The 20,386-nt window shown below is 42.8% G+C and overlaps 1 protein-coding gene across 7 annotated transcripts in view; it reads right to left on the bottom strand.

Annotated features, from left to right (window-relative positions):
* The window catches only part of PARP11 (poly(ADP-ribose) polymerase family member 11), a 156,424-nt gene that overhangs the window by 118,388 nt on the left and 17,650 nt on the right, over nucleotides 1–20,386 (bottom strand). For all 7 annotated transcript variants that reach the window (XM_069228404.1, XM_069228400.1, XM_069228402.1 and 4 more), the window contains 3 exons: nucleotides 15,952–16,027; nucleotides 14,512–14,584; nucleotides 6,739–6,869 (listed from right to left, as the gene is read on the bottom strand). In XM_069228404.1, coding sequence (XP_069084505.1) covers nucleotides 6,739–6,869; nucleotides 14,512–14,584; nucleotides 15,952–16,027 — 280 coding nt within the window. The remainder of the gene's footprint in view (nucleotides 1–6,738; nucleotides 6,870–14,511; nucleotides 14,585–15,951; nucleotides 16,028–20,386) is intronic.

Raw genomic sequence — 20,386 nt, forward strand, 5'->3', positions numbered from 1 at the left:
AACTGGGCCCCGCCGTCTCAAGAACCGCTGAACTGGGCCCGCCGTCTCAAGAACCGCTGAACTGGGCCCTTCAAGGCAAGAACCGCTGAACTGGGCCCCGCCGTCTCAAGAACCGCTGAACTGGGCCCCGCCGTCTCAAGAACCGCTGAACTGGGCCCTTCAAGGCAAGAAGCGCTGAACTGGGCCCCGCCGTCTCAAGAACCGCTGAACTGGGCCCTTCAAGGCAAGAACCGCTGAACTGGGCCCCGCCGTCTCAAGAACCGCTGAACTGGGCCCCGCCGTCTCAAGAACCGCTGAACTGGGCCCTTCAAGGCAAGAAGCGCTGAACTGGGCCCCGCCGTCTCAAGAACCGCTGAACTGGGACCCGCCGTCTCAAGAACCGCTGAACTGGGCCCTTCAAGCCAAGAAGCGCTGAACTGGGCCCCGCCGTCTCAAGAACCGCTGAACTGGGCCCTTCAAGGCAAGAAGCGCTGAACTGGGCCCCGCCGTCTCAAGAACCGCTGAACTGGGCCCTTCAAGGCAAGAACCGCTGAACTGGGCCCGCCGTCTCAAGAACCGCCGAACTGTGCCCCGCCGTCTCAAGAACCGCTGAACTGGGCCCTTCAAGGCAAGAAGCGCTGAACTGGGCCCCGCCGTCTCAAGAACCGCTGAACTGGGCCCCGCCGTCTCAAGAACCGCTGAACTGGGCCCTTCAAGGCAAGAACCGCTGAACTGGGCCCCGCCGTCTCAAGAACCGCTGAACTGGGTCCTTCAAGGCAAGAAGCACTGAACTGGGCCCCGCCGTCTCAAGAACCGCTGAACTGGGCCCTTCAAGCCAAGAAGCGCTGAACTGGGCCCCGCCGTCTCAAGAACCGCTGAACTGGGCCCTTCAAGGCAAGAAGCGCTGAACTGGGCCCCGCCGTCTCAAGAACCGCTGAACTGGGCCCTTCAAGGCAAGAACCGCTGAACTGGGCCCGCCGTCTCAAGAAGCGCTGAACTGGGCCCCGCCGTCTCAAGAAGCGCTGAACTGGGCCCCGCCGTCTCAAGAAGCGCTGAACTGGGCCCTTCAAGGCAAGGAGCGCTGAACTGGGCCCCGCCGTCTCAAGAACCGCTGAACTGGGCCCCGCCGTCTCAAGAACCGCTGAACTGGGCCCTTCAAGGCAAGAACCGCTGAACTGGGCCCCGCCGTCTCAAGAACCGCTGAACTGGGCCCCGCCGTCTCAAGAACCGCTGAACTGGGCCCTTCAAGGCAAGGAGCGCTGAACTGGGCCCCGCCGTCTCAAGAACCGCTGAACTGGGCCCCGCCGTCTCAAGAACCGCTGAACTGGGCCCTTCAAGGCAAGAACCGCTGAACTGGGCCCCGCCGTCTCAAGAACCGCTGAACTGGGCCCCGCCGTCTCAAGAACCGCTGAACTGGGCCCTTCAAGGCAAGGAGCGCTGAACTGGGCCCCGCCGTCTCAAGAACCGCTGAACTGGGCCCCGCCGTCTCAAGAACCGCTGAACTGGGCCCTTCAGGGCAAGAACCGCTGGCCCTTTGGCAGACGTGGCAGGGCAGGATCTATCTCGGGCAGGGCTGCAGGATGTCCTCTGGCCAACTTGCCTCCTCCAGTGGCAGTGGTGTCTGTTATGGACTGTATGGACTGTGGCTTTGCTCTCCCCAGGATGGCCCAGTGGGCAGGCCACCCACTGTATGGACTGTATGGACTGTGGCTTTGCTCTCCCCAGGATGGCCCAGTGGGCAGGCCACCCACTGTATGGACTGTATGGACTGTGGCTTTGCTCTCCCCAGGATGGCCCAGTGGGCAGGCCACCCACTGTATGGACTGTTTGGACTGTGGCTTTGCTCTCCCCAGGATGGCCCAGTGGGCAGGCCACCCACTGTATGGACTGTATGGACTGTGGCTTTGCTCTCCCCAGGATGGCCCAGTGGGCAGGCCACCCACTGTATGGACTGTTTGGACTGTGGCTTTGCTCTCCCCAGGATGGCCCAGTGGGCAGGCCACCCACTGTATGGACTGTATGGACTGTGGCTTTGCTCTCCCCAGGATGGCCCAGTGGGCAGGCCACCCACTGTATGGACTGTATGGACTGTGGCTTTGCTCTCCCCAGGATGGCCCAGTGGGCAGGCCACCCACTGTATGGACTGTTTGGACTGTGGCTTTGCTCTCCCCAGGATGGCCCAGTGGGCAGGCCACCCACTGTATGGACTGTTTGGACTGTGGCTTTGCTCTCCCCTGGATGGCCCAGTGGGCAGGCCACCCACTGTATGGACTGTATGGACTGTGGCTTTGCTCTCCCCAGGATGGCCCAGTGGGCAGGCCACCCACTGTATGGACTGTATGGACTGTGGCTTTGCTCTCCCCAGGATGGCCCAGTGGGCAGGCCACCCACTGTATGGACTGTTTGGACTGTGGCTTTGCTCTCCCCAGGATGGGCCAGTGGTCATGGAGTCCCCTCGTGGATCTGGCGTCGTGTACTCAAGTGGCTGAGGTGCCCCCCCTTCCCTTCCCCCTGAGGTGCCTGTCCTATTTTCTTTCTGATGCCCCTGCAGTGTTCTCTCCGTGGAGTTCTTGTCGTGGGACTGGGCCTTGCCCCTTTGCACAGGACCCCTGTGATCCACGGACAGTGGTTGGACTACATTTAGTAGCTGTATATATTTTGTACATAGTTTATTTATTTATTGGGATTAATGGTGTACATATTTCAATATATCTGCCCGTTTATGATCTCTTCTTTTGGTCTTTGCATTATTTCGGAGGGGGGTGGTTTGTGGGTTGTGACAGTGATCTGTGGGAATGCATTGATGTGTGTGTTGTAGTGGGTGTGGGTGGGTGGGTGTGTGCCGGTAATCTTTTCCCTCCCCTGTGTCGTAGGTGCCGTACTCACCGATGTCTTCCGCGCCGCCGGGCGTGCTCCTGGTATATGAGGAGGAATAGGAGTGCGGGGATGACCTGCAACTCTGGCTCCATACTGCCGGAATCTCGCGTGGAGTGCGTAGAGGTGAGCGTTTTCCCGTTCGTAGTCTGTTTCCGCCGTGTTCTTATCGGCGGTGCTCCCGCCCCGGAAAAGGTGGCAGATTGGTGGGTCGTAATAGGGTGGGCGGTACTTTGTCTGCCGCCGGGCTGTTGGCGGGAACCGCCGCGCTGTTTGTTTGTACCGCTGTGGCGGTCGGAGTGTTAAGTTGGCGGGCTGTGTTGGCGGTTCCCGCCAGGGTCAGAATTGCATATTTTAGACCGCCGGCCTGTTGGCGGCTTGGCCGCCGCTTTATCACCGACCGCCAGGGTCAGAATGAGGGCCTCTGTGTTTAATGGGTTTAACCACTTGGGATCACGCTTAACAAGAATCGGAACCTGCAGTCCCATATAAACCCATCTGTGAAAAGTGCTCGACTTTATCTAAACTTCTCAGAAATATGCCTTCCATTCCAGGTACAGACTTTAAGACTGTGGTACAACCACTGTTAACCTCTAGATTTGAATGCACTATTCCAGGTAATCCCTAAAGCGCACCTAGTTTTATTGAAAGCTACCCTGAGTACAGCAATAAGACAGGTATCAGGAATAAGACGCTTTGATGTATAATGTAAGGAGATCTAATACTCCCAGGCCTTGCTTGTGCTACATAAAATGTATGAGGTATCAGGAATAAGACGCTTCTATCATATCACTCCTGTTCAGGTTACTCTCAACTCGTTCCAGATAGACACCAGAAGCATTTCAAAGTGGTTGCATCACTCACAAAGCACTGCATCAAGGCACCCTGAAAACAGCTATCTCAGACACTCATCCCATCATGAGGTAACCATTCTCCCCATCATGAGGTTACCATTCTCTCAGACGTATAGGAGCCGTTTTCATGGAACCAACCAGGTTCAAGACAGAAAAAAACTGTCTCCAAATCCTTTTCTTGATGTGCTTCCAGTATATGGAACATGGCCACTCTTAAAGTACCCATGGATCTTTCATTCAACAAACAAATTGCCTTTTAATGTGTCAGCAGTAAACTAACCTCTTTTTCTAGTGAGTGCTCTGTGAAGACATACATGATTTGTTCTCTCTTTCTGAAGCAAATTTTCTATATTAATCACTCATGTCTGCCTTGCTGATTATTATATTCCTTGTGTATAATGCAAGGAGATATAATACTCCCAGAACTTGCTTGTGCAACATAAAACTGTAAATAAGTTAATGGTATACATATTTTACCGATATAAGTTTTCTTGCAGAATGTCCAATCCTTAAAAACATTTAAAAAGATGCCTGTATTCCAGTCAATACGAAAATGTGGTGCAAGGGGTACGATTTTAGATGGTCCTATGTTAGAAGAGCTAATTTGAGTCAGTGTAGCTTTACTCCAAAGAGATGCTTTACTACACACCCACATTTACACAAAGTTAACAATTGATCTGGGTAAATACCCAGGTGTCAAAATGAAAATAAATGGAATTGGTATTACATGGCCTGATCATAATGGGGAACACACTGGTGAGTATTTTGTGTCACTATTTGGGGGGTTGGGAGAAATAGATGTACCACCATCTTTTGGGTTATTCCAGGCAGATTCTTGGCCTAGATTTACGTTGAAGTCACTTAGGCCCTCATTTCGACCTCTGCGGTCTTTTTTAAAGACCGCCGCACTGTAGACCGCCAGTGCAGGCAGTTTTCCATGCAGCGTATTATGACTGCTGGCAGCCCTCCGTCCTTTTTCGGACGGAGAGCCGCCATCAGCCATACTGGCGGTCGGCGGGGAAATGGAGGCTGCTCCACCTCCACCATCAGAACACCGCCCACCGATTCGCCGTGCCGGTTATCTGGTGACGGGGTGCTGGTGGCGGAGCAGCCCCCATGGATCCCGTCCCCTCCCGGAGGATCAACAGACAAGGTAAGTTGATCGTCCGTTAGGGGAGGTGGGTGGATGGTGTTGTGTGAGTGCATGGGGGTGTGCGTGAGAGTATGTAGAGTAGGTGTGTGAGTGCGTGTATGCATGCGGGGGGTGTTGTGTGTATGGAAAATGTGTGCGGGTCGGTCTGTGTGCATGTCTGTATGTGTGCGGTTATGTGTTGTAGTGTATGTGTGCGTGAAGGGGTGTGTGTATGTGCATGTTGGGAGTAGGGGTGGGGAGGGGGGTGTATGTGCATGTTGATGGTGGGGGCAGGGAGGGGGTCCTACCACCTTAGGGGGGTTCCTAGGGGGTGGGGGTATGGGGGGAGGACTCGGGGTGGGGCAGACCCCTATCAGTGCCAGGGAAAGAACTCCCTGGCACTGATAGTGCCTACCGGCATGGATTTCGTGGCTGTTCCAAACCACCCGAAACCCATGGCGGTATGCACAGTCCCGATACCGCCGGCGGTCTGGTGACGGCCACCGGGCTGGAGACTTCGGTCGTCACCGCCCTGGCGATCGGAGGGGAGAAGTGGCGGGTGACCATGGCGGTCATAATTCCATTTTTTTATCCGCCGGCCTGTTGGCGGTATTACCGCCACTTCTCCCCCGCCCGCCAGGGTCGTAATGAGGCCCTTAATTTTTATATCCATGCTAATTGCTTGCTTTATCTAAATTCACCACTGAAAATGAACAGATCTACTCTCCATGTTGAGTGGAAGAATACAATTAGAAAGGTGAGGAATTATGAGAATGCCCACCCCTTTAGAAATTGAGCAGAATGTTTTCTTTTCTAAGATGGTTTCTATTTGCACTATTTATTAGTGAACTGTAATTAGGGGAAAAAAAACGTCTGCATATATAATAATAATCAACAACTGTTGACAACTGTATAACAACTGTATATATTACATCAAGATGGATTATTAAACTATGTACTAAATCACTAAATTAGCGTGCATGTGATGTTTTGTACAAAATTCATAGCAAAAAATATAATTTCGTTGTGTCTGGGGAGGTGGATTACAGAGCGCCAAGTAGCTTGTAATCATCAGCTGAATACAGATAGTGAACATTCACAGTAAGTAGAACATAATATTATGCTTCTTGACCTAAAACCTATGGTGTGGGCCCAGATTTTCTCAATACAAGCATCCTAAATTGATGGAATCCATAGAGAGAAGCCAGGCTGTGCAGAATCCAAACAATGGATTGCTAAGGGACGCAAGATTGTTCAGAGGGCAGCACTGCACTAAAGAAGGTTAGGGCTATGCAGCAAAAATGTGTGTCTATGGTTGCAGTGAGAGCTGATAGGGCTGGGTGTGCAAAGACCATGGCGACAGGTTTAAAGTCTTAACTGAGCAGTTCTGGGAGGCATAATTGCAAAGTACAAAGGATATAAAATACATTGTGTATGGTGGTTTAGAGGAAGGCTTTAGATGTGAAGTGCACAAGTGAGACAAAGCAGCAAAGGGACTTCACTTTATTCAGTACAGTGATCAACAACATTCACAGGCACATCTTTCGCTACCATGATAGTATAAGATTTGTTATGCTAATGCAAATGTTTAAAGGTTGATAGTACCTGGTACTTCAGTAGCAAAATGTTTGTCACTGCACTTGTGAGACATAGATATGAAACTACTTACAGGTGCAAACCTGGAAGACATTTCTGAGCTGAAATGTATGTCCTGCACTACATTGGTAGTACACTGGCTTTCATTCATGTAATAGATCAAGTAACACACTAGACTGCACAGACTCTCACTCCTAATATTGTAATTCAAAGTGCGTTTCACTTGATTTTAACCATGTGTATTTAATTATGTACTGAAGAACAAGTAAATGTTCTACTTTCTGAAAATTTCTGAAAAATTACCTGCAAAAAAATTCCCACAAATCAAGGTTTTGTATTCGCCGAATATTTAAAATGCGTTGACTATCCATTGTTTTCCCGAAGAGGCCCGCTACTTCTTTATATTCATTTGTGTTTTTGTCCAAAATAATGAGCTGCAAAATAACATTAGAATAATTTAAGTTGGTAAACCAAAGTGTAAAAAGCTGACCGTTATTGAACAGTTTTATCAAATTGCAAGAAACTTAAGTATTAATTGAGGGGGAGACCACACCTAAAATAATCAAAATCCTTGTCATGGTGAACTAAAGTCACTAAATAAACGTGCTCAGTCCTGTGGTAACTTGGTACTGAGCAGTCAGGCTTAAATTAGAAGTGATTTGCAAATTATATATTCCAACAAATACATAAACTGCAATACGTCCAGCCACTAGTAATCGTGTGGGATAGCATTTCCACCCACTGTTATTTTGCTCACCTTGCCGACGTAAATTAGACCAGTTATATGCAAATCAGTTTTGACCCTGCTCCAACAGGAACAATCCAGCCCAAATTGCCAAGTCCTATCCTCTCTGAACTGGAACACAAGCACCCCCTTACTTCAGTCAGGTGTAGCTCGGTTCCAATGGCACAGTTAGCAAAGGTCACACATCTGGGCATACATTTTGCCACTTAGGGTGTTACATTAAACACACAAAAGCTGATGGGAGGACGCTTGCAATAATTTTCACTACTGGCAATCCCTCAGGTTAGCATTCCAACCCATCGTTATTTTGCTCAAGAGGGTTGTTTGTATTCCGGTTCAGGGAGGACCTGGCCTAGTAGTTCGGAATGGACTGTTCTAATGGGAGCAGAGTCAAGATTGATTTGCATATGGCTGGGCCAATGCAGGGCAAAAAAACTACAAGTTGGAATGATACCCCCAGCGACTGCCAGTGGTTAAATAAATTGCAAGCATTCTTACCATAACCTTTTTGTGTTTGATGAAACCCCTTAAGTGAACACAGGTATGCCCAGACGTAGGTAGATCCCTTGCTTACTGTATCACTGGAACCAAGCTACGCCGAATCTGGAGAGCATCAAATAGGGTAAAACAAATGTTGGTTTGCTTGTATTCTGGTTCAGAAAGGCCCGGTTTGACAGTTCGGGCTGGACTATCGTAGCAGGGTCCAGACTGATTGGCGAATGTCTGGTTGTAATTTGAGATGCCATGTTGGGAAAAAGAACGATGGGTTGGAACACTGCCCCAAGCGATTTCCAGTCATTAGACTTATTGGAAGTATCCTCCCGTCACCTTTTGTGTGTTAAAAGTCATAAGCACCACTCAAATAGTATTAAAGTGAAAACACAGCATATAGAAACCAAACCCAGTTTAGAAAAAATAAAGAATAGTTAACAATTAAAAAGCACCAAAATTACAAATATCCAATAACTATAACTGGAGATATGACCTTTATGGTCTGAACTAAAATAGCATCAAAAACTCAATTAGTAGAACGTGATATAAATGTTTAAACTTTGAATCAAAAATAGCACCAAAAAGCACAAATGCCAACCACAGGTATCTGGCTGCTGCAGACCAGGTCAAATTCCAAGATTTAGGCTGACTGTGATGGAGCACGAGTCAGGTACAGGGGCTGGATCATTCCATTAAAATGTTTACCTTCTGACTTAGAAACTTTTATGAAGAAAATGTAGTCATTGACAAGTCTTTGGTGGGGATAGCTGGATCCAAAGCTGGACTTGACGACAGCTGGTTGCTGAAGAGTGGGGTCCCAGCGCAGTCATCAAAGGAGGTGGTAAAGCTCAGAGCAGATCAAGTCCAAGACGGCCTGGACATTAATCGCAGTGAAGCCTTTGATATTTGGACAAAAACTTTTCAGGAAGCCGGGTCTCCTTCAGAGGGGCAAAGCATCAAGTTGAGGCCAACAAGAGATTCGATGTCGACAGCCGCAACTACTACCGTGACCCCAGTTTCCATTGGATTTCCAGGCAGATAGTTGGCAAAGAGTTTGTAAGTCCCACATCTTGCAGTTTGGAGACAGATGGAGTATACTCTATCACCACGTGGGGGATAGGACTCAATCTAGCAGAGGCCAGTAGCCGGGTCCAGGGCAAGTTCACTTGGAACTGGTCAGCCTGGCAGTTGCAGGGAGAGACTCCTCCGGAAGCTTGTTGTGCCCCTGAAGCTCAAACAATAGACCTACCAACAAACCCTGGAGTCACTTCTGGGGACTGGGTTCAAGGAAGGCAAGTCTAATTTTCATTTATGTTGTTCAGACAGCAAGGCAGCCCTCCTTCTAATTCTTCACAAGTACAGGAGTGTTTTGAGGAGAACTGTGTGGGGTTTAAATTTATGCCCATTGCCAGACTGCGGGTTATCGGGCAACCCTTTGTCCACCTCTAACCAGTACTAGTCAGTTCCTCCCCTCCTCATAGATTTGGAGCAAGCCTGACAGAAGAGACAAACAGAGGACACGCTAGGTATGAGCTTCATCTGCCAGTGACTAAACAGTAATCTTTTGAAGCTCAGAAAGGAGCTGGCCAAAGTCCCAGGCCATCCTGTCAAGGGGGGAGCATTCCTCCCCACACTCGGAGCCCACTGTCTGGGAGCAATACATATTTCACATCTGGAAAATGGCAGGAAAGCCCTTTTGGTGTTAAACAGGACAATTCTAACTTTCTAAAAGTACCTTTCCAAAACAGTAATGTAAAATCCAACTTTTCCAATAAATTGGTTTTTAAATTACTATTTAATTAAGTCAATCAACCATTTTACTAGCTACTCTCAAACTGAATTTATAACGTATTAAATGTTAATAGAGTAAACAAGTGTTAACCTATGAGAGAATAACTGCTCATACCCGAGGGCCCCTGTAACACTATGGTAGCCCCTCCAGAGAAAGGTAGACTAATAAATTAACCCAGATATAATTGGATAAATTACTTTCCTATAACCTCAATAAATGCCTCTCGAGCCATTTTGTATCATTCTTTTTTCAAAATATAATCTTCTTTATTATGTTCCAGGTAAACATAATTGCATTCTATATTCCATAGATAGACAATTTTCATAGATCTATATAGAGGAAACAGAAAAACACTCAACAGATGCTAGCCACAGGCGATAATACCAACCCCCTCTAACATACATACATGCTGGTCCAATCACCATAAAAACATCTTTCAAACCCAGTCATTCCCTACAATACAAACAAACCCATTAAAATTAATTATACAAACAGACCCAAAGCCAATGGACTAATCACATTACACTCCTATGTATTCCCTCTAAGGTCTAAATATAGTTATTATGCTTAAATATAGGGATCAGACGGCTTCTACAATCAATTGATAGTCCATTGTCTTCTAGTCATGTGCACCAGAAGTATTTCCCAAGTGATTGATATTGATAACTGAAAGAAGCTTGAGTATGCCGACGCGTGTTTCAGTGTCATTCTTGTCATGGAACCACCTTCATCAGGGCAACTCCAAATTCCAAACTATGCTTACACTTCTTGTAGATCGCCATTTCTTCGCACTTTAAGCAACTGATCTGCAATATTCTAGAGGCAAACAAACCTCACTTATATATACAAATGGGGCTTATGAGGCCTAAAACTAATATCTATTTATATTAGGTTGTAGAATCACAGAGAAGCAGAGCTCCAAACAAAATCAAATAGAGTCAGCCACTGTGTGAGATGCATGCACTAACAATGTATATATAGTGAAAATCTTTCAACTGAATTAATACCAATAGCCCGAATCGTGTGTGGCCACATCATAGCCTGCCATAGTGTTCATAGAATAGATTGTGGATCTATAGTTTCCAGAAAGAATCCTCTTATACTTCTACAAATCTCCATAGACACGCTTAGCTCTCCAACAAGGTAAATATTGCACACATAGGCGAAGGGGCACAATGAAAATACTAAAGACCAATGTTGTAAGGATGATCTAGGGGGTAATGATCCAACATCAATATATTAGTTGCTTCTAACAAGTATAAATTCACCATGGTGTATTGTATACTCGCAAAGAATACATAACTACCTTGGGATGGCGTGAACCCCCAAGGTACTACATCCATTGTATGAACCAAGCCTCCAGATCGGGCAAATAAATGAGGATACCACTGGGTCTGTAGATGATAGCATAAAGAATAGGTAAGCTACCATAGACCTACGTACATGATCAAAAAGGTACATGCTAAGACTCACAATAAACAGTAGCCCATCTCACAGAGGATTTAAAGCAAGCAGGAAGCAAACCATGCATATAATCTCTACTCCCCCTGTATCCGTCGCCGCAATTAATTGAATATGATCTAGTATCTTACCTAGTGACTTGCAGCCGGCGATACAACGCCTTACGCCAAATGAATAATATAGCAACACCGTCCCTTCAGAATCTTGATTTAAGTGTTATGATCTCGACGTACCTGTGCGCCAAAACCTTCCATCTCACGTGATCGGAACTGATGATACTCATCTGAAAAGTAAGCTCTTTCTCTCTAGATGGAGGAAAGAGGCCGCCATCTTGAAAGAGTAAATACAGTCCTAGTCTGATATCCAAATTCTGGGTGGGAAAAAAAGGAGGTGTTGGCTGAAGCCATAAGGGAAAAATATGAAGCCTTCTGTTTAAGACCGCTGTAGTTCTATTTAAAAATGGAAGCGCCCCATGTGTAGTAATAGTCTGCTCACTATCATCAAAACTGGTACTACTCATCTAAAGGAGACAAGGTCTCTGGATATATAGGGTACACTGGTCGCCATCTTGGAGGGGAACCAAGGGAAGTGATCCTAAGAATAAACATAGCCACACTAAATAGTGTACCACATTATGGTATCTAAATTAATATGACTAGAATAGAGGAAGAAGATTCCCTAATTATAGGAAGACTGCTATTCACCAAATTAGATGGACACTTACAAGAAGGTCCTTAAATGTAGCTAAGTGGTGGAATTTAAGAAAATTGTACTAGAACATAACAAAATATGCACCAGTTCTCTCCATATCCTCTACTGGCAACTAAAGCATCATATTCTCCCATGGAATGTATTTGTTTAATCTATTTCCACATGTGTCTAGTGTATAGATCCAGAAAAACGCTCCCATTTTCCTAACCCTGCTGATATCAGTTCCTTGTATCATCTTGATCTTTTCCAATATGGTCTAGGTAAGATCTCGTTCTAAATGCCCCATAGACTCCCAATGTTGGACAAGGGGAACACCTTCTCTTTTCTTTCAGATGTTAGATTTATGTTCCAATACTCACTCTCTCATTTCACGACCCGTTTCTCCCACATACCCCTGTACACATGGGCAACAGAGTAGTTAAACAATATTCAAGGTTCTGCAATTGGTCATATCTTTAAGTTTGAATTCTTTATTTCTCCACATCAGAGCATCAGAGACAATAGCCCCAACACAAGCCTGACATGTACCACATTTATGGTTAACCCTAACGGGATACTGTCCCTTTATAGATCTTTGAATGACTGGGTTTGAATGATGTTTTTTAGGTGATGGAATCGGAATGTATCTATTTTAGAGGGGGGTTGGTGTTATCGCCTGTGGATAGCATCTATTGAGGGTTTTTTCTGTTTCCTCTATACAGATTTATGAAAATTGTCGATATCTACAGAACATCAAATGCAATTATGTTTACTTGGAATATAATAAAGAAGATTATATTTTGAAAAAAGAATGATACATAAGGGCTCGAGAGGTATTTATTGAGGTTATAGGAAAGTAATTAATCCATTTATAGATGAGTCTGAAATAGGGTAGCTCATGGTTAATTTATTAGTAGTGGATGGCAAAATGACTGCTGCAGTCCACCAATAGTATACTTTTTATGCCCTGGGTACTGGTGGTACCATACGCGAGCAACTTACAAGTGAATCAAATGTGTCAATCAGGTTAAATCAATTTTAACAGCTTTGGAAGAGAAAGCACAAGTACTTTACCACTGGTTAGCAGGGGTAAAGTTAATAGAGTCCTTTGGTCAATAAAAAAAAAAACAGGTTCATCAACAGAAGGCAAAAATCTGAGGATTCCTCGCAAAAGATGGTCATTCCAAGAAAAAGGATCAAAATATTTAACTACAAAAACAAATACGGAACATACATTGCTATTTGATTGTTCAAGTAAGTCAAAACACTATGAGCATTAGGAATAAAGCAAATAACGTGAAACCATTGTACGTACGCATGTTCTACATCTGCTAATGTTTTAGTGAAGGCAGAATAGCAGAAATGTGCCTATCTAACAATACGTAAATAGCACAACTCCAGCAGGGAAGCAATGAAGCACTCAACAGTGGGCTAGAGGACAAAGGTATGATTTATAATGGTTGACAAGAAGTCAGGAAACAAGTATTTTATATTGACTTTCAGCTGTCTACTGAAAACTGTGGTGAGTGATATCAGGGCCACTGCAGAAAGACACACACATGTTCACCTGTGGGCCTCTGGTGAACAGACAAGGGCTCAGAATCAGTACGTAGTGCATTTAGTGCTGTCCTTTACTTGATACAAAATGTTAAGATACATTTGGGGAGGATACCAGGCAAAGGAATTAGGGCTAGGTACCAAAGGTTTAGTAGATTGCCAGGTACATTATTTTTCCACTTTGGCATTGTTCTTCTAGAAGTGGTATAGAGATGTATACAGGTGACTGAGAACTACTACTCTCCTCCACCATATGTTTTGTCTTTTATGGGATTGGCAGAGGGACCAGATGTTCAGCCAACCCAGCTTTAGTCCAAACAATCACTGGTACCGCGGTACTGATCAACAAACAAAAGAAAAATGACCCTCTTGTGCTTATTCTCCTGTCCAAACCTAATCATACAAATAAAAACAGTATTTTGTTTCATGATTTATGTACAATAGGAATTTGGACATGAATTGTGATATTTACATATCAGAGTTGTGTGTTTTTTTTTTTTGCTGTGGCAATATGTTTTTAAAGTGTAATATGCTTTTTTAATTGAGTATGAATAAACAAAAAAATGTTTTACCTATAAAGAGACAGAAAGTGATGTTATATTTGGCCTGGGTGTTTTAACTGCAAGAACAGGAGGATTGTTTTATTTGTATGATTTTTGACATGAGGATAAGCACAAGAGGGAAACTATTCTTTTGTTTGTTGATACTACAACCCTGTCCCTTTTGGCTAACTAGGGTTACTCTCCCTTTTTGTCGGGTCGCTGTACTGATGTCAGGATCCTGGGGAAATGGAATTTGCATGGTTCCAGTGACCTTTGTAGGGGGATATGGCCAGTGGAGGCTGATGAGCCTCAGAGTTACGCAAGCTTGTTTGGAGGTACACTTCAAAATCCTAGCAGAGTGAAAGGGTTGTCCAGTTGCACAGGTGGCTAAGGACTGCTGTTTGGTGCTTTCCAAACAAGTGGTACTTACAAATGTGTACACACAGAACACTTTCTAAAGAGGGACTTGGGAGGCATGGAACAGGGGAGGCCATACTCATAAGAAGTGATGGCTATTGCCTAATTGGGTACCTTAATCCTTCTGAGTGAGGTGTGCAAGACTGCTTCAATTAAGGTAATTTTCTACATAATTGCGAACAATTCACCATGTAAATATTTCCCAAGCAAGGCATATGAACCATGTTAGGGTCAGCTCCTAATAAAGTATTGTTGTTCGGAAAGCATTAGCAAACCTCAGTGATAGGCAAGTGCAAAGAAGAAAGCCAATATTTTTTTTAGCCAAGTGGAAACCATTAGTCAAAGTCAAGAACAGAAATGCACACCATGCAGATTCTTACCTGGTAGGGTTCTTCTTTAGTTACATTTTCCCAGTGGGAAGGTACGGGAATTGCCTCATTTCCACAGACGTAACTTCAGTAATTAAAACAAAATATGAAGATTTTAAATATGCTTTAGACAATAAAAAAAAATAAAAAAATATGATTAAGGAAAATGATAAACATGCATTTTAAACCGCTAAAGTCTGCAGCATGTATTATTTCCACTGGTTACTTATAAGGCAACAACAATGATAACATGGCAATCACATACACGCTAGTAGTTCACGTTTCCGAATTATAGCTCAAAGCTAGCATCAGAAATGACCCATTTTTTCCTTCCAGTGTTTTAATCAAACTTTCATTTCCCTTCAAATAAATTAAGTTATTTGCTACTCTCAAAAACTTTTTGTGCATGTAGATTTGTTTTCTTCCACCCCCTAGTGGCCTTTTGGCTCTGGCTAAATGTTTCACTAGCAACCATTAGCGGAGCACCTTGAAATAGTTGGTCAGCTGCTTGGTCTTCAGTTGCTTCCAAATGAGTATCTTGTTCTTCAAGTAGCAGAACTGAAAAGGCAGAGAGTTACAAAGCCATGGCCAGAAAACTGATTACCCATCAGAGTGGGTCTGATATTATTTGAGAAGTAACAGAAGGACGCAGCTGTCATTAAGGTCTACAGGGGAACCATCTGATACAATTTTGTGGCACGAGTATAACTGTGTGAGGTGCTAAAACTATTGAACAAGCAAATCATTTATATATGGCTGTGCCCTTCACCCTTAACCACAGTAGTTTGTGCTAGGCTGCTGTGATACTGTCTCTTTTAAAAATAGATCATAGGTTTGAAGCAGTCTATTCTAGACATTCAAGGCAAGCAAGGAGATAAACAGTGAGGCGAATAAACTTTTAATTTGCGCTGTTCACCAAGGACACAACAGCTTTAATTATTTGAAGATAAACGGGAAAATATATTATTGTACCCCTGAAATATGATATTTTCCTTTATAGCATAAAAAATAAAAGTAGGATAAAAGTGTATGCAAGAGCAGAGGCGCACAAATGACTTTACAACTCCACTACTCTTCACTTAAATGTTTATAAAAATGGTGCTCTAAAATGTTTATCTAGATTTTTAATTCAAGAGTTCCTCTACATTTCATATCCATGGCAGTTAAAATTATGAAAATTAAAGGAGCAACAAAAGTATCCCACACAAGAGGTGGTGTTAGTGATGTTAAAAAAATACAACTTTATAAGAAGGCTACTGGACACTTTATAATGCAATTAATGCATTTTACAATTAATTAATTTAGTGCTCATGTCTGATACTGGCAATAATAATGTATACAGAAATGTGTCAAAGCCTCCAATTTTCCATTCGACTTGCATCCTATGCGGCTATCCAACTCTTGATTAGGAGTAATCTATTAGTATCTATGGATAGTTTTCCTTACACTTACCTAAATGCACTAATTGAAAATGGTGCTCGTTTTACTGGACGTGATTTTCCAGTCATCACATTGGTTTGGTTCATCTCTGTAAAGAAAATACAAGCTTATCAACAAATGCATTAATTAAGCCCACACGTTTTAAAGTGATCTTCCTATTCGTGGAGGCTTGTAGCCTAATAACTAATTGTTATACATTCCGTCAGTAAACATGATCAGTTCAGAAAAGTGATCCTTAGGCATCACATGTTAAGCTGTAAAGTTGTCCCTAATATTCATTTTGAATTGTGACAGAACCTTAGGATCAATTAGATGCACCTCGGAAGAACGAAGCAACCACTGAGTGCAGTAATGTAGAATTTTACCTAGAAGTAATTTCAGCCCAAAATGACGGAAGGTACCGTAGGTGAGAGACATGGATTTCTTAATAACCCTTTTATTAAGGGATAACCAATGCTGCTTTCTGAGTGCTGTTGTAAAAGAGGCGTTGTTTAGATAACTGCAGTGCCATGCAAGATGTAGCATTCTGCACCATTGGAAGCCTTTGTAAAATGGCATAAGGAGACCTTAAAAGCAAAGCATTACAGCAGTCTAACCTACTCAGGGTGGCAGGCTGACCAACCATCTGATGGGTGCGAGTTGAAAAAATGGGAAGAATCAAGCAAAGCAGATTCAGTGGTATAAATCACGTATAAGAGAATGTGCAGAATCCTTAATTACGAACAGAGAAAGTTGAGGCGTGGAACACTGCCAAATTTGGGTAGTGATATAGGAGCGCTATGGGGCAAGGATATGATGATCTCTGGATGTGGCAACAAGGCAACAAAACAAGCTGCCACAGAGATACAAGTTTGAAAAGCAGAGAAGTTCTCATTGTCTACGGAAAGCAGGATTTAAGGGTCATCATCCTAGCACATGAACTTTAATCAGAGTTGAACTGAGTAAAAGGACAGACATACAGAATAAAAAGAATGGGGCTCAAGGAAAAGACCTGGGGGACCCCAAAGGAAGCATTTGCATTCAAAGCTTTAGGGGGCCAAATAGATAGCTTTAAAACTATTGGAAAGCTAATTTTACCCAGGCGATGGTAGAGCCCAGAACGGATGCAAAAGGGTAGTCTAACAGTTGGAAGTGAGAGATTGTGTTGAATGTGGTGGATAAACCCACAAGAATCAAGCCTGAAGAACAGCTCAGATCCATCAGCATTTTTAGGTCATTAAGCTCCAAGACAAAGTTGTCTCCCTGCTATGATAGGCCGAATACCAGACTGAGTCGCGTCCAGGATTTGATTAGACTCAAGAATGCTAAGAGCTGCTTATTAACGACTTTCTTTAGCAGTTTGATTGGGGAAAAAGAAGGAAAATGCTATGTGAGGTTGTATTAATCGGCTGTGTTTTTTGTTTTTCTTTTTCAAGAGGAATAACTAAGGCCTGTTATGAGGCCTTTCTCAATAGATTTATTGTAGATACACAGAAAGGCATGCAGGATAAAGGATGGTGTAGCAGGAACAGATCTGCATAATCTTATCTGGTGGATCCCAATGTAAATGGGATCCTTACCATTAGATTACATTCCTGCAATTGCTGGACAGAAAACATTTTCAAAGGACTCTAATTTTTGGACCAAAATATAAGGTCAGTGCAATACACAAGAACGTGATGATCAAAATTGACTTCACTTCTTGTCCATAAGCAAAAGGATATTTTTTGCACTTCAAAATTCCACATGCATGGACACCTCTACACAGGTATATCACACTTACTTCAAGTTAAATTCTACCTGAAAAAAACACTTAGTTGTTTGGACTAAAGATCCCTTTTCTTTTACTGGAAAAAGTTGTACAGTCCATCTAGAATCTGACCTTTGATTTTTCTTAATCTGAAGACACAAAGATACATTTACGTAGCATTATTAGTGTCTCCCTTAAAATGCATGCCGCTTGCAATATAAATATACCATATGTCCAAAGTTCTTTGCATCAAAAGTCATACAGAGAGTTAGAGGAGTAAATCTTATTATACTTTCTCTTTTTCTCTTGTTTCTAGCTAAAAGATACGAAATCTTTTGGACCCATTGCATTTTTAATTTAAATCACAGTTGGAGTTTGTATCATATGGTGAAGGGGATTTTAATATAGCTGAAAATCGAGTTACATGAAGCATTTACCAACAAAGACAGAACCAAATCTTTAACTCTTGCTCTTAACTGAAAACCAGTGCACTTGACTGTGTTGAGAGCATTCCAGTGCAAAACTTATTCCTATCAACAACAATCAAAGTTCTATTTATTTAAATGGTGCAGTAAAATACAGTCTGTTAACATTGCTATGGGCAAAGGATTGCATGTAGTAAACAGCACTGGCAAAGCCAATAGGTATGGCATATACCTTAAACAACTGTGTTCATTCATGTTTAGGCCAGTGTACGCACCTCCTCTAACTGCTTTCCCTTTCTTTCCCTCTGTAAGCAATCTAATGCATTTAAAAGGCAGCGAAATCACAGTGAAAATCCACAAATTAAAAGAAATATTAACAAAATTAAGATCACCACCTGGCTAGTTTTTTTTTACCACCATGATCAGTATTTTAATGTTCCGGGAGGTGCAAAGATTAGAAAAATCCCTAAAGCTGTTGTTTTTCTCTTCATTACTACATAGCTTAAACATGTAATATAAGAATAAAACACTTTAAAATGTGTTCCAGAGATGCTATAAAGATCCCAGACTGTTAATTAAAGTAAACAAAAACAGAAAAGCCATGTTAAAAATTATTACTGATGAATCTAGAGAAAGTTCAACTGAGTACCATGCCCAGGCCTTTCATAATCTTACAACATGAAAACATGGCCAGAGTTTTCCCTGGGAAAGGTGGCAACCCTAAGAGGGCACAGGACAAGCAAATTGCAAATACATCATTTTGAGCCACCATACTCGCTGACAGCAATAATATTTCTTACAGTTTAAGTTCATATTAGGCTGTGTCAAAATGCTACTCTGAGAAGCAACTGATCAGAACTGTGACGAGTGTACAAATAAATAATAGAATACGCATTTACAAACAAGTACATTTCTGCAGGTCAGAACGTAAGGCTAACTAGGTATGTTCCCTATCAAAGTCACAGAAATTCACAATGGTCTTTATGAAGGTTAGTTAATTTGCAATTAATCTGAATATTTTCATACATTTTAAACTGTCACTTTCCATAACTTGTTTGCCACTTTGCAGCCAAAAGCACACAATTGTCACTTCAATTTGATTTCACTTTTCTGACCTACAAAGTGGTCAACAACTCATTGATTATGATCTTGATTGCCCTGTGTTCTGCTGTCACTCTTTTGCACTATACATTTCACTCGCATTCCTATTGAAAAGAGAGTTGAACTCTGCCATTTCAACTATTTAGTGTTGTTTTGTTTTATTGTAGCTCTAGCATCTTCCCTCATTAACATGTTTTAGTATGACTGTTATACTCCTTGATGTTTCTGTTTGAAAGTTGTAATCTGATATTAACATCAATAACCTATCAATTATTTGGACTAGTTCATTAGTTCATACCACACACTTGTATGAAATAGGTGTGTTGTTTTATGTTGATGTGACTTTGCTGTACAACGTTTAATTAATTATTTTTAGCAGTTTTGGCATTCAGACCAACCCACATTTAAGCTGTTGTTCACCAATATACAATGCAAAAGAATGATGCAGGAATACATTTGGTACAGGCAGTGAAGAAATGTTAACGAAAAAGCTGCTAAATAAAACATCCAGCTAGCTGGCCCGTAAGAACTTAATATGCCAGGAGCAACCCAGCTACATCTACCAGAATGCAGGAAAGTTTACAATACTGAAACCTTTAGCGAACCCAACAAGAATAGTGATATTATTACTTGTGGTGGACAACCATCCACCCCAACTAATAATCCACTTTTCCACATAAATAACTATCACCTATGCTATCAACTTTTTTTTAATGCGCATTTAAAGGGCACTACATGATGATTACACGAAGGTGAGGTTAAATACATGAGAATGACATAACAAGTTTCAACTTATCCTATGAAACAGTATAGGATTTATCGTTCTCACTGTTTACACTGAGAATTCAATGGGTTTGATGTAATGAAATTCCATCTTGGACCTCGGTCACCAATTTTTCCTTAATCTAAATTGAGGAGGAATTTCCTGATGATCACAATAAGTGATTACACTTGGGAATAACTACAAGATGATATAATGAGATTTAACATTTTCAAACAAATTATTAAAAGATATGTAACTCACACTAGCTAATCACAATTATTTTATTAAACCATCTGAGATTAAATCGACATTTGTTTAGCTTAATCTGTGCAACTGAGATGTGAGATATATTTTGAAGATTATCATGAGTGACTGAAAGATTTGATTAACACAATAAGCTTGATTACATTTTTTGTGATATTTCTGATC

The sequence above is a fragment of the Pleurodeles waltl genome, chromosome 4_1 (assembly GCF_031143425.1).
Source record: "Pleurodeles waltl isolate 20211129_DDA chromosome 4_1, aPleWal1.hap1.20221129, whole genome shotgun sequence".
Lineage (NCBI taxonomy): Eukaryota > Metazoa > Chordata > Amphibia > Caudata > Salamandridae > Pleurodeles > Pleurodeles waltl.